The 14,711-nt window shown below is 43.6% G+C and overlaps 1 protein-coding gene across 1 annotated transcript; it reads left to right on the top strand.

Moving 5' to 3' along the window:
- Positions 1-6,306: 6,306 nt before the first annotated feature.
- On the top strand, positions 6,307-13,988 carry LOC119323052 (homeobox protein knotted-1-like 10). The gene is made up of 5 exons (XM_037596633.1): positions 6,307-6,513; positions 6,635-6,757; positions 6,846-6,987; positions 13,095-13,348; positions 13,460-13,988. The coding sequence occupies exons 1-5, from the start codon at positions 6,307-6,309 to the stop codon at positions 13,655-13,657; spliced, it is 924 nt and encodes a 307-aa protein (XP_037452530.1). The 3' UTR covers positions 13,658-13,988.
- Positions 13,989-14,711: the final 723 nt, after the last annotated feature.

The raw sequence follows: 14,711 nt of genomic DNA, 5'->3' as shown, positions 1-14,711 counted from the left end.
ATATAAGTGAAGATCAAAGAGTAGCTAAATAACTATGCATCTATGCAAAGACTCTCTCTCATTAAAGAATTTCAGAACAAAATAAAATAACAAAATAAAATAACATTGCAAGGGTAGCACAACTCATGTGAAGAAGTAAAAACTTAGGCTCAACCGATACTAACCGATGATTGTCGAAGAAGAAAGGTGGGATGCCTACTGGGGCATCCCCAAGCTTAGATGCTTGAGACTTATTGAAATATTATCTTGGGGTGCCTTGGGCATCCCCAAGCTTGATCTTTTGTGTCTCCTTAATTCCTTTCATATCATGGTCTCTCTTCTTTTTATCAAAAAGCTTCATTCACAACAAACTCAACAAGAACTCGTGAGATAGGTTAGTATAAACCAATGTAAAACCTTATCATTTTCTACTGTAACAAATCACTAACATTATTATTCAACATTGAATACTAAATGTCTCTCCATATTTAATACTCCTATCCTCAAATAGAATCATTAAACAAGCAAACATATGCAAACAATGCAACCATAACAGCAATCTGTCAAAACAATACAGTCTGTAAAGAATGCAAGGGTATCAATACTTCCCTGACTCCAAAAATTATGACTAAAATTCCCACTGTAATAAATTTATCAGATCTTGATAAGAAAAAAGATTCAATGTTAGACCATTCTCTGACTTTTCTAGGGAATTTTTGCAACAGCGGTAAACTTTCTCTTTTCAAACAGCAACATGTATACTAGCAAAATAAGCATGGTAAAGGCTATCCTTGACACTTTTATTGAAAATAAAGATGCAAAACATTATTATAAATAACATCAAGCAAAAACTAACAAAATAAAATGACGCTCCAAGCAAAATACATATCATGCGGCGAATAAAAATATAGCTCCAAGTAAAGTTACCGATGAACGAAGACGAAAGAGGGGATGCCATCCGGGGCATCCCCAAGCTTAGTTGCTTGTTTGTCCTTGAATGATACCTTGGGGTGCCTTGGTCATCCCCAAGCTTAGGCTCTTTCTACTCCTTATTCCATAGTCCATCGAATCTTTACCCAAAACTCAAAAACTTCAACCACACAAAACTCAAAAACAAAACTCGTAAGCTCCGTTAGTATAAGAAAATAAGCCACCACTTAGGTACTGTAATGAACTCATTCTAAACTCATATTGGTGTAAAACCTACTGTATTCCAACTTCTCTATGGTTCATACCACTTAATACTACCCATAGATGCATCAAAATAAGCAAACAACACAATGCAAACAGAATCTGTCAAAAACAGAACAGTCTGTAGTAACCTTTATCAAACGTATACTTATGTAACTCAAAAAATTCTGAAATAAATTGGTGGACCTGAGAAATTTGTATATTAATCATCTGCAAAAATAATCAACCTAAAATCACTCTCCAGTAAAAAATGGCAGCTATTCTCGTGAGCGCAAAAGTTTCTGTTTTTTACAGCAAGATCACATAAACTTCACCCAAGTCTTCCCAAAGGTTCTACTTGGTACTTTATTGAAACAAAAGCTATAAAAATGATTACTACAGTAGAATAATCATGTGGACACACAAAAACAGTAAGGATAAATATTGTGTTGTCTCCCAACAAGAGCTTTTCTTTAACGCCTTTCTAGCTAGGCATGATGATTTCAATGATGCTCACATAAAAGATAAGAATTGAAACACAAAAAGAGCAACATGAAGAATATGACTAGCACATTTAAGTCTAACCCACTTCCTATGCATAGGGATTTTGTGAGCAAACAACTTATGGTAACAATAATCAACTAGCATAGGAAGGTAAAACAAGCATAGCTTCAAAATTTTAAGCACATAGAGAGGAAACTTGACATTATTGCAACTCCTACAAGCATATGTTCCTCCCTCATAATAATTTTCAGTAGCATCATGAATGAATTCAACAATATAACCAGCACCTAAAGCATTCTTTTCATGATCTACAAGCATAGAAAATTTACTACTCTCCACACAAGCAAAATTCTTCTCATAAATAGTAGTGGGAGCATCATACTAGACTTGAACACTATAAATTGTTTCCACATCAAAAAAGTAACGTTCAGAAAAAGGGTAATCATAACCATGACAAGTTTTATAAATATAATCATCACTACTTTTTATAGCATAAGTTTCATCACAATAATCATCATAAGTAGCAACTTCGTTCTCATCATAATCGATTGAAACCTCTCCCAAGATAGTGGAATCATTAAATAAAGTTGACACTCTTCCAAATCCACTTTCATATTCATCACAAATAGATTCAACATCCTCCAAAATAGTGGGATCACTACTTCCTAAAGTTGACACTCTTCTGAACCCACTTTCATCAATATAATCATCATAAGTAGGAGGCATGCTATCATCATAACAACTTTGCATATCAAAACTTGGGGTGCTAAAAATATCATCTTCATTAAACATAGCATCCCCAAGCTTGGGACAATCATTAATTTCAGCAAATATATTCTCAAATATTTCATCCTCATCAAACATAGCTTCCCCAAGCTTGGGCCTTTTCATATCATAAGCATAATCACTCTCATCGTTAAAAATATGGATAGCACCAATAGTAAAGCAATTATCATCATCACAATGAGTAGTAGAAGCAACATCATTTGAGAGGGATACCTTTTTACCTTTGTCGCCCCTTCTTTTCCTTTTCTTCTTCACATTATGTGTAGGTTCAACCTTCCTCTTTGAGCTCCTTATTGATGAGATTGGTTGAATAGAAAGCTCCTCCTCGTTACCTGATTCATCATAAGAAATAATAGGAGGATATTGGGAAGTCTCTTCCCTTTCATTAGTATTCTCATCATCTTCCATTTGCTTTCTTTTCTTTATGTAATTGGCAATATAAGGATTTTCAATGCAATTCACCGCACAAAACATATAAATCTTTTCTAGATCAATATCAAGGAAATGCCTAAGATTAAATCCTGGAATAGGCTTAGTTAAACGTTTCAACTCTTCACAACCCAAAAGCAATCTAAGTTCATTGTAATGAGAAGGGGAGATCAAATCATCACAATTTTTGGACACGATCCGATCATGAAACAATTTGCATTGGAGATGTAAATGATCTTGTTTATTGCAAAATTCACAACGGGAAAGATATCTTAAATTCTCTGCACTCTTATCTAGCCTTTCTTGCAACCTCTTAGTTTCTAAATACTTATGCTTCTTGCAATATGTATCTTCTCTATTTGGTGTGTTCATGCAAACATGCACTCCACAAAAGTTGACATGCTCATAAGATATATTCTCATCATGACTAGAGCAATCATCATTAGTACCATGGATATTCAAGGAGTTTATACTAACAACATTGCAATCATTCTCATCATTCAAAGATTTAGTATCAAGCACTTTAATGCATTCTTCTTCTAGCACTTGAGCATAATTTTCTTTTCCATCATACTCACGAAAGATATTAAAAAGACGAAGCGTACGAGACAAACTTAACTCCATTTTTTTGTAGTTTTCTTTTATAAACTAAACTAGTGATAAAACAAGAAACAAAAAGATTCGATTACAAGATCTAAAGATATACCTTCAAGCACTCACCTCCCCGGCAACGGCGCTAGAAAAGAGCGGCGAAGCTGACCCAACCCTGATCAAGGGTGACCCTGCCGTTGATCACCCTCACCGTCACCCTCCATGCGTAGTCGAGGTTCATATTGAGCTTGAACTCTGCAGGGACAACGGGGAATTAAGTGCTTGGTGAACTCTAGAGGCATTGGCAGACTCTGCAGCTTCGGACCAAGGATAACCTTGCAGAAGTGGCTTGGTCCGGACTCCTCATGGTAGTGCCCATAGTTCCTCCGCTTGGCGCTTGGGTGTTCTTGCACCAACACCTCCACCAATGGTGCCACGACCTCCATGCCCTTCTCCAATGGTGGCATGACCTCCTTGCCCTTGTCCATATGCATTATTAACAACACGCAGTTCAATGGTCATCATTCATTCATATCGGTCTAACGTTCCTATATTAACCCACCATACTAACCCAACATCACACTCAAACCCCCTCTGTTTCACCACCTCTCCCTCGCCATGAACTCCAACTCCAACCCCAACCCTTTCCTTCGGCATTGGATGGCGGGCCTTCTTCCTTGCGTGCTCGCTCGGTGACCGCAAGAAGTTCGAGCACACCATGGAAGTGTGCTCGAACTTCAGCATCGATGACATGCACAAGGAGTTCAACGTTGTGATGAAGAAGGCTACGTCGGACGAGCCGAAGACACTGATTCCAGACCCAGCCAAGGGCGCAATGTCAGTGGACATCCCGCGCTGGGCCATGAACCAAGAAGACTCCGGCGACGCTGGACAGAGGGCAAGATTGGCCAAGTACAGGCAGTACAAGGCGCCCCAAGACCAGCGTGCCGCGGCGTACCGGAATAGGGCATTCGGGTCACCGGAGGCCAACAACGACGAGGTGCAGATGGTGGCCAGGGCGCCGGTGGCAGGCGACCGTGCAAGACCCATCGTTCTTGACGAAGGCGGTGACGACGAAGACGATGAGGAAGAAAGGAAGTTGGCTAAGCCCCGCCGGTCGACGCGACTCCAGGATCGTCACGGCTAGACAAGAAAGTTTGTACCCCAATCCCCACCCCCGATGTAATAACCTAGAAGTCGTCGGTGCAGAATCGATCGATGGCAGTGTTGTAATTCAATCCTCCACCCCAGATATGTTCAATCCCCTCCCTAACTCTCCACTCGCGTGCTCAAATCTAATCTAGCCCGAGTCGAAAGCAGTAAATCTACAGAGAGGGCGCCATGGCCAATGCGCTCTGGTGGAGGACTGCAGTCGCTCCAGTGGTAGCCGCCATCTTGAAACGTCCTGCTGTCGCTCCGATGGTCGCCGCCGCTGGTGTGAGTGGGGCGGAGGGAAGAGAGCGGTGAGGAAGGGATGTGAGGGTAATTTATGACAACGCGTCAGCAAACAACGTGACTTCTCGGGACTGCATCCACGCGGGCAACCGTCCACGCCCACATGTTTAGAGTTGCATCGTTCGGGTCTGGCTTCTTAAAAACGACCGGCTTGAGCGTTCCTCTGAATGCAGCTTAGAGATGATTTAATGTTCGTGCTATGTAAGTCCAACGGTAAATGCGGATAGCTAAACGGGTCATTTTCTTTCGTACACGGGTCTGGCTAAAGTATATGCGGTATAGCTGGCCAAACGGGCCGGGATAGTTGGGCCGGCCCGGTAGCACGGCCGGCACGGCACGGGCCTGGCACGGCACGGCACGTGCTAAACGGGCCGGGCCCGGCACGCGGCACGCCATGGGCCGTGCCTGGGCCTGAAGGGCGAGCACGCGGGCCGGCACGGCACGGCCCGATTAACTTTTTTATATTTTTTTTATGTATTTTAATATGGGCCAACAGGTAAAAATAGGCTAAAAAACGCTCAATGCGCAAAATAGGAGCTAGATTAGTGGGCCTGGCGTGCCGGTGGGCCGGCCCGATTAGCATACGGGCCGTGCCTGGGCTGCAGGCTGCAGCACGCGGGCTGGCACGGCACGGCCCGTATAATAATCGTGCCTAGACGGGCCGGGCCGTGCCAGGCACGATTAGGATGGGCCGTGCCGTGCCTGGCCGGGCCGGCCCGTTTGGCCAGCTATAATACGCGGGTCGCGGGCTACTAAACGCATCCTTGGCAAAATTCAAAAAAAAAAAACGCATCCTTGGCGATCGGCCGCGCGCGTCCAATATCACGACAATGCATATGCATGAAGTAGCACAACATCTGTAGGAGTATGATTTGTATCGCACACGCAAGCCTCGCGCTATACGACGTGACGCCGTAGTGGCAAATTTAACAAATTTGACCTATAGACAAAATTAAATCACAGAATGAATTGTTCGTGAAATTATTTCACGCGGTTGACCCATGGCGCCTAGCTCTTAGGCGCTGCACTAGTGCAACGCCCGGGAGCTAGGCGCTGCATTAGTGCAACGCCTAGGAGCTAGGCGCTACAATGTATAGTGTGGCGCCTAGCTCTCAGGCGCTGCACACCACTTATTAATTTTCTGATCACACGTGTGCGACGTTGGCAATGTAGCGCCTATCTCTGAGGCGTTGCACAGTGTAGTGTGACGCCTTCGTGGCGGGCGTCACACAAAAAGGTCAGCCGCGTGAAATAGTTTCACGAATAGTTTACTCTATGATTTGATTTTGTCTATAGATCAAATTTGTCAAATTTGTCCGCCGTAGTCGATTGAAATTCTCCAACTGACAGAAAGCATCAGTACAGCATCCACCCTGGGGGAGAAGGAGATCGATGGAGGATCTGTACAGCATCCACCCGGGGATCTCGCGCCGAGGCGAGGGCGGCGCGGCCTGCAGCGTGGCGTCAGGGGTCGCCGGTGATGCCAGCTCTCCTCCCCCTCCCCCGCCACCGGCAGATCTGACGGAGCTGATGAAGGCGCAGATCGCCGGGCACCGCCGCTACCCCTCCCTCCTCTCCGCCTACATCGAATGCCGCAAGGTCCGTCTGTGTCCAAATCCATTTTGCATGCTGCAGTAGTAGTCTATAAGTAGCTCGAGCTAGCTAGTTCACTCACTCATCATCCAAGAATTCATTGCCACGTTGATTCTTGATTTGTCAGGTGGGAGCGCCGCCGGAGGTAGCTTCGCTGCTGGAGGAGATCGGCCGGCCAGTGAGGCGCGGCGGAGGTGCCGCTGCCGCCGCCGAGGAGATCGGCCTCGACCCCGAGCTCGACGAGTTCATGGTAGGTACAACAAGTTCACGGCAGCTCACTCCCTTAATCCTCGCGCGCTAGCTCTTGCTTGTTATTACATGTGGAGATGACGATGCAGGAGGCGTACTGCCGGCTGCTGTCGCAGTACAAGGAGGAGCTGTCCCGGCCGTTGGACGGAGCCGCTTCCTTACTCACCACCATTCGCTGGCAGCTCACGAAGCTCTGCGGCGGCGGCGCCACCGCCACCTCGCCGCACTCCGGTATAAAATCCGCATGCATATTATGCGAATTATTATGCATACATGCATTGCATCTCGCGCCTTGATTTTCTCCGGCTAGCCGCGTCCTCTGCAGCCTTGGATTCGGTTGCGTGAAAGTGTTTGATGCTTTGTGTGTGAATGTGGCTTTGATGAGTGTTCTTGATAGGTTAAATCGTCTCCATGCCAATGGGGCGCAGGCGTGTCAGACGACGGGACATCGTGTAGGGTTTTGTCCAAGGTTCCGTCGTCCTTGTAGCTCAGCCAACCTACCTATGCATGCTTCTCTCTCCATATCTCTCTCCAGATCCTTCTCACTCTCTCTCTATATCTCTCTCCATATCTCTCTCCAGATCCTTCTCTCTCTCTCTCTATAGAGGCTAGTGAGGTACTACTAGGAGTAGCTGCTAGCCTACCACTTGTAGACTTTGCAGGCCGGGCCGGTGATGGAACCTGAGAGAGACCTAGGATGGGATGGCTTAGGGAAAGAAAGAATCTTGCTCTTGCTTGCTGCTTATTAATCACTGGTTCCCAATGGCGAAGCTTTTTTTTATTATTGTTGCTGTGGGGGCAAGTGGGGATCTTCTTGTTGCTCATTCACCGAAACTTTATTTTGTTTCGTCGTGCTTTATTGAATTACTTCTAGTAACAAAGTCTCGTCTAACTCCTAGACTACTTGATTAATCAAACAAAACAAGAAAAGAAAAGAAATCCCTACGAATCTCCGTGTAAAATCCATCTGTGTAGAAGTTAGATTAGTCATAGTTATTTCTCATCTAGATGAAAGGCAGACACACCTGTTTGACAGCCTCAGGAATTTTTTGTAACCAAATCTCATTTGAAGATAATGGGCTCGAGATTTTTTTCATGTGAGTTGTACACTTATAGCTACTGAGGGCATCTCCAACGCCATCCATCAAAAGACGAACACGCCAAACGTCCGCAGACACATCCGGACGCGTCCATGGACAACGGGTAGGGGCTGCCATCCAACCCCATACACCAAATGTCTGCCCTTGTTCTTTTTCTTTCTTATATATCCAGATCACTTAAAATAATTAAAGATAAATATCATCCTTCATCCATAATCATGTTGAAGCATGAAGTTTTTCAATAAAATGGTTCAAATTTGAATTCAACTTATTCGGAAAATAATTTTAGTTCTCCCCTCGACACATCCACAAATGCTCAACTAGATCATTCTGAAACTGCTCATGAGTTGCTCGATGCTAAATCTGTTAATGCATTTGGATAAATTCCTCAAACATCGCCATATTCTGTTTTGGAAGATCGATAGAAGTACCCTGTGGCCGAATCCATCGTGTTTGCTTCAAAGTAAACAACAAAAACGTCCATAAATTTGACTATGGCATTTGGCTAAACACTCCAGGCGTAGTGTCCGCCATGGACGCAATGTGTAGGGGCGGAGGGTACCTGAGCGGTGGCCAGACCAAGGGTGGAAGGGAGGAGTAGACAAGTCGGGGCTGGCGGCCGGGTGGAGCGGCGGAGTAGGTGGTACAGCGGCGCCATCGGTCTCGAACTACGTAGATACACAACAAGAGGGGGGTGTGGCGTGAGAAAGGCAGTGCTCTAAGTTGGGTTTTTGTGTGGGCAGTGTCGGAGTCCGATGTGGCGGTTGTCCAAACATCCGTAAACCACCCCTAGCTTTGTTCCGGTTTGCGGGAATTCGGATGTGCGGACCGGTCCAAGGACATTTGTTGCACGGCGTTGGATGGCACAAATTGTCTGGACCACACGGTCTGGTTTGTGTGGGCGGTGTCGGAGTCCGATGAGTCCGATGTGACGTTTTGATGGACAGCGTTGGAGATGCCCTAAGTAGGAGTATGTTCTTCTAGTTGCAGTTTTGATCGTAGGATTTTATATTAATTTCTTGTGTATGAACTTAACTGGTTAAAGATTAACAAGGCTATGGTGTTGTTTTAGCCTGGAGCAATTTTTTCTTGAGCCCTTCTACATCCACAAATCCATCAATATTTCCCAGAGCTTTCTCTTTAAAATACATATTTTAGCAAAACAATTTGTAAGAAAACACATTTAGGCATGTATAGACACTTTTTTACATAGCATCTCAGAAACCCAAGGTTTTATGGTTTGTGGTGGTGTTGAAAAACTAGACCCACTAACTATCCAATGGTTAATGTCAACTTGTTAGCATTGTATTCTATGAAAAATTGTTTTCCACAGAATATCAATGCTAACAAGCTGGCAAAGCTATATCGAAGAAGGTGCAAGTTATGTCAAATCCATCCTTAAAAGTATGGTTTTGTGCACCTGTTATGTCAGAGATATCATAGTTATGCGAAATATACGCTCTCAAAAGTGTGGCCTTGATTTGCAATATTGGCAAAAAGAAAGGGGGGTTGTATGAATTACTCATCTTTCCATCATGAACATGTGAGATTGGAGTAGTGAAAACACACAAGGTTTTGGGAACTTAAGATGTTCAATAAATTTAAAAGGAAATGTTGTCATTGTGATGGCTGAGACATATTAAACATGTTATGGGTCTTATATATACCAAATATCAAGCAATTTTCTTGTGGCAAAAACAGTAAAGGTTTTGTTTTTCCCGCCTTCTAATATATATGGCACCCAAGTAGAAATGTACTGGGTACCAGTGGCGGAGCTTCAACGGGATTTGAGAGAGGCCTAAATGAACCTTAAGGAGTTGGGGGCAGCGGTAATCTGGTGTACTATGTCAAATTTGACACAAATAGTTTTAGATTCTGGGTGTTAATATAAGGAAATATTTTTTGTTGGGAGCATGGCCCACTCTGGCCCTCACTAAGCTCTGCCACTGTTGGGTACTACTCCCTCCGTCCCAAAATTATTGTCTTAGATTTGTCTAAATACGGATGTAGATACATCCGTATTTAGACAAATCTAAGACAATAATTTTGGGATGGAGGGAGTACAAAGGAGCATGGAACATGATCATTATGTATGTAGTGAACTTTCCTAGTTTTCTATCAAATTTTACCAGTTTTCGTTATCTGCCATTAAGGAGACAATTTTACCAAAACAGTTGGAAGTTAGTCTGCATGCATATTAAAGCACTAATTCCATAGTTCATACAAGTTGTGCTTGGTCATGTGTAGCCTATTTAGTACTCCCTACTTGTCGAAGAAATGGATGTATCTAGACGTATTTTAGTTCTGCATATGCTTAAGTAGAAATACTATATGGCATTGTTCGCTCGGTCTAGGTGGGTCAAATAGTGGAGCCAGGAATGGGCCAGGCCCCAGGATGCCTTCGTGCACTGTAGTAGCAGCTACAGAAGGAGCTGGGCCTCATGCCCCAGGCCATGGCCCGGGCTGCCTGGGGCCTGTCTCCACCCATGGTCACATACTCACATGTATGAAATATCACTAAATAGCTGACTACGTTCATAATAGTTCAAACCATTATGGTAAGTGCTCACACAATAGTCCTGAAGAATGCATAGCGGTATGCACGGTTTGCTTGAATTCAAAAAACCCACTAGTGTATCGTCTATTCTGATTTTATTCAAGAATGGTGAGTTGTGCCTTGTGCACCCAATGTGCGATTGTAATTATGGTTTCAGCCCCATATATTTTGACATTGTTAATTGAGCTGGTCATCTTTTAGTGTCTCCTTCCCGTAAAAAGAAAATAAATCTTTTAGTGTCTCCTCAACGTGCCCCCTCCATCAATTCTGATGTGGGAAACAATGTTAAAATGATCCACTAAGCATGTCATCATTTCAAAATGTCACATTGCACTGCATAATACAAGTTTATTTATGATAGTACTTCAACGCGACTCAGTCTGTCGGAGGTGCTCATAGGAGTAGGGTGTGCGTGCATGTGTTCATTGGGACTCTGCGTGTGTGTATGTGATCATCTACGTCTGTACTCTGTTTCTCAAAAAAAAAACTTAAATTAGGCCTCTGGTTAGTCCGGTAGTGTTAGAGTACGTAACGGGCCTGATGGCCTAGACTAACGGGATTCTGTTAAGGGGTCCAAAATAAAGCGTCCAGGTCCATTTCAGGTTGAGAGTAATAAAACAAGCCGAGGGCTATAAGTTGGCTATGCTACAGCTCGAGGACAAGCTGCATGTCCAGGTGGGGTATAGTGTTAGAGTACGTAATGGGCCTAATGGGTCTGGGCTGGCGGTATAGCCCGTTAGTCTTAGGGTTAATTTGAGAAAGGGTCGCTTGATTAGGGTTCAAGTAAGCCTTGCTTGGGAGTCAAGTAAACCTCTCTATATAAAGAGAGGAGATGTATCAATCCAATCAAGCAAGAATTAAGAAGGAAATCCCTTCCCTCTTGCCCGGCCGTGGGCAGAAACGCCCCCGGCCGGCCCTCTCGCGCCCTCCTTCTAGCAGCCTCATAACAGGTAGGTACTTCACTAAAGATGCCCTATTGTTAGAATTTTGAAATATGGACAACTCAAATGCTAAAATGAAGCAGGTGCATGGTAATATTGTCTAGCTAGATTATTTACATCCAAATATTCTTATTTATTACATGACCTGCCAATGTGCTTATGACAATTGGATTCTTTCATTCTTTTTACAGCTAAAAAATATGTGTCTGAATCTCATATAGCCATATAGGTATTTTCAACTATAGAAATCCAATTTGGCTGCAATTTTTGTCGAATGTCAAAAATATCTGAAAACTTTTAGATGTGTTCATGGTCACATCCCAATGCTACCTGCATTTTTTTAGGGGAGATCTTAACCATTTTGACCCATAAAAAAAAGTCTAACACCTAATGTTACACTTAATTTTGTTTCACTGACGAAGCATATTGCTAACCTCCACAGACTGAGTTGTTTGCTACACTAACATGAACATCTACAAAAAATCAGAATTTTTAAATTGTAAAGCACTCTTGCTACACTAACATGAACATCTACAAAATAAATCAGAATTTTAAAATTTTATTTACTATTTGTCGGGCCAAAACAGAAACCCAATTTGGCTGCTGGGCTCATCTGCTCCATTTTTATGTCGCCGCTAGATCTTCATTTTATTATTATTACACCCTAGAACTTCAACCTCAAGTTCATAACATCAACCATCCTCGATGCAGTTTGTATGAGCCCAGCATCTATTTGTGTCAAATTAAACAAACCTGTAGTTCCGAGTGCTCCTAATTGGACAGTGAGCTCTCTCTCTCTTTCGTAAACCACCTCTTAGGGTCAAAGATATCAAAAATCAAATAAGCCTAGGTAATGCAAAAAAATGCCTCTCATCTTTCTGCCTTTGCAAATTCTTCAAGTCTCAGCTGATGACCAAACAGGCACAACAAATTCCAATCCTAACCGTAGTTGCATCCATAATTAGATAGGTTGAAGTTGTTTTTTCTGATGCCTCGGTTGGTTCAAAAAAGGTTTTTTTTTTCAGAACTTAAGCTTCAGAAGGTACGACTTGTACTAATGAAACTCAACTCACAATACAAAAGAGCCATTTGCTTACATAGCACTTGATTGCAGTACATGAAGTGTTTCCTACCGACACAGCAGCTGGAGGAATAGCTCCACAAAACGCTGGTCACGGCGAAAGAATGCTTATCTAGTCCCTGTTTCCCGAAGCACAAACTGAATTAATCAGTTTGGCCCTAGATGTGAACCAATGTTCATTCATTTAGGGTTTGATAGAAAAAGTGGCCTGCTTTTCATCCCATTTTCTTAGACTTACTGGGTTTTCGGGCTAATACTTGTTAGTACAGATTTATTAACCAACCGATTATCAGGTTTCATTCATTCCGGTGCTCTTTTAGAAGTATATTTCTAGATACACTGCATAGCACATTCTCATGGAGAAACTTCCAGTTCTGAAGTTCATTCGATCGTCTTTTCTTAGACATTTTCCAGAAGATTTTCTGTCTGCAGCTACCCATATTGTTGTTTGTTAAGTATCCAGCAGCGCCTTTGGGTTCTGAATGTGCTTCTGTGTAGTTTCTGTACGAACAACTGATTATCTGCACTTGTCTGCCTATCGATGTTGTCCTGTTCTAGTTCTGTCTCTGCACCGTATTACTGCCATGCAACCTGATCCTGACGCCACACTTCATTTTGTCTAAATGCATGTCTGATTTGGGGTGTGTCCATGATGCAAGATGAAATGGTGGAGTCATCGGAGGACGAGCCGTGCTCAGGGGACACCGGTGCATCCGATGCTGGAATGCAAGAGCAGAGCTCCCGGTTGGCCAACCGCGAGCTCAGGGAAATGCTGCTGAACAAGTACAGCGGCTGCCTCAGCCACCTCCGGACCGAGTTCCTGAAGAAGAGGAAGAAAGGAAAGCTCCCCAAGGATGCTCGGCTTGCTCTCATAGACTGGTGGAACACACACTACCGCTGGCCTTACCCCACGGTACATGCCGCGCCTCGCCCCTTTCTTTCGGCAATGAAAATCTCCCTCCCCTGCTGCATCAAACTTTGATCGCCGATCATCGTTCATGGGTACATGCTGTGGTGTTTGCAGGAAGAGGATAAGGTGAGGCTCGCCGCGATGACGGGCCTCGACCCGAGGCAGATCAACAACTGGTTCGTCAACCAGAGGAAGCGGCATTGGAAGCCGTCGGAGGACATGCGATTCGCGCTCACGGAGGGTGTCGCCGGAGGAGAAGGGGGATCCTCTTCCAGTACGGCACTCTGCTTCGGCACGGACAGCATGAGATAGTTGCTCATTTCCCGCGGGCATGAAGCTCTTCTGCACACAGACACGGTGGTTGTGTGACTAGCAAGGAAGGGGTGATATCAGATACATCAAACGATGAGCAGCCCCATGATCATTTTCTCAATTATTGTGTATGTAGTACATGGGCGCTGTAAGGGGAAACTTTTCTGAAGCTACAACTACAGGGTGACCTGTAAAATCTTTTCTGAAGCTACTAGAGTACTATAATCAGATTGTCTGTATCCCCAGGGATTTGCCAGTGAAACCACACTGGAATACTGGATAGGGAGGAATCAAAGGCAATGTGAATAAGTATCAGTTTCTTCTTTTTCCATCTTTGAAAGTATATCCATAATTCATATGTCGCTGTCTTTGCTGTGGCAAATTTTGCTACAGCTATTGACAAAAAACGAAGAGATTGGGTTCCTGTGGCGGCTCAGGATATATGTGAGCTGATTTTGAGATACTGGAGATGTCGTTATTTGCTTTACCTCCATTATTGTTGCTACAGTTCCTCATGTCAATCATTAACCGGAACTAAATTTGGGTTTGGCCCAGCTAAAATTCGGCCTGAACGGTAGAAGTACCCAGTTCAGATCCCAGATATTTTTCTTTAGAGAAGGCCTTCATGGCTTCAAACAACAGCATACGCAAGTTAAGCTGTACGCACTGCGGGTTCACTCACCTGTGGGGGCCTGTAGAAGTTGGTAATCTATGTTCTGTCGAATGTATTAGACCATCCTGATCAATGGAAGTGTCCCATTTGCAAACAAAAAAAACCTGTAATGGGTTTCATTAACCAACAATGTACTCCCTCCATATCAAAATAAGTATCTTGAGTTTAGTACAAATTTGTATTAAAGCTAGTACAAAGTTGAGACACTTATTTTGGGACGGAGGGAGTATCAAACCTAGCTAATTCATGAGCCACCTTGTTCGTGTCTCTTGGGCAATGGTTGAATTCAACCCACAAAATTAGAAAACCTTAATTGGGCATGCCATTAAAAAGGTAGAAATTCTGATAAAGAATCAAATTAGGATACTCCAAAAATGAATT

This window comes from Triticum dicoccoides, chromosome 1B, assembly GCF_002162155.2.
Source record: "Triticum dicoccoides isolate Atlit2015 ecotype Zavitan chromosome 1B, WEW_v2.0, whole genome shotgun sequence".
Taxonomy (NCBI): Eukaryota; Viridiplantae; Streptophyta; class Magnoliopsida; order Poales; family Poaceae; genus Triticum; species Triticum dicoccoides.
Note: the sequence above shows the minus strand (reverse complement) of the source record. Positions and strands in the feature narration are given on the sequence as shown.

What these genes read in the sequence shown, in the direction of transcription:
- LOC119323052 (XM_037596633.1), top strand. Translation starts at nt 6,307, where the DNA reads ATGGAGGATCTGTACAGCATCCACCCGGGGATCTCGCGCCGAGGCGAG. An exon ending in CCGAGCTCGACGAGTTCATG is followed by an intron (nt 6,758 to 6,845) that starts GTAGGTACAACA and finishes ATGACGATGCAG; the next exon opens with GAGGCGTACTGCCGGCTGCT. An exon ending in CGCCACCTCGCCGCACTCCG is followed by an intron (nt 6,988 to 13,094) that starts GTATAAAATCCG and finishes CCATGATGCAAG; the next exon opens with ATGAAATGGTGGAGTCATCG.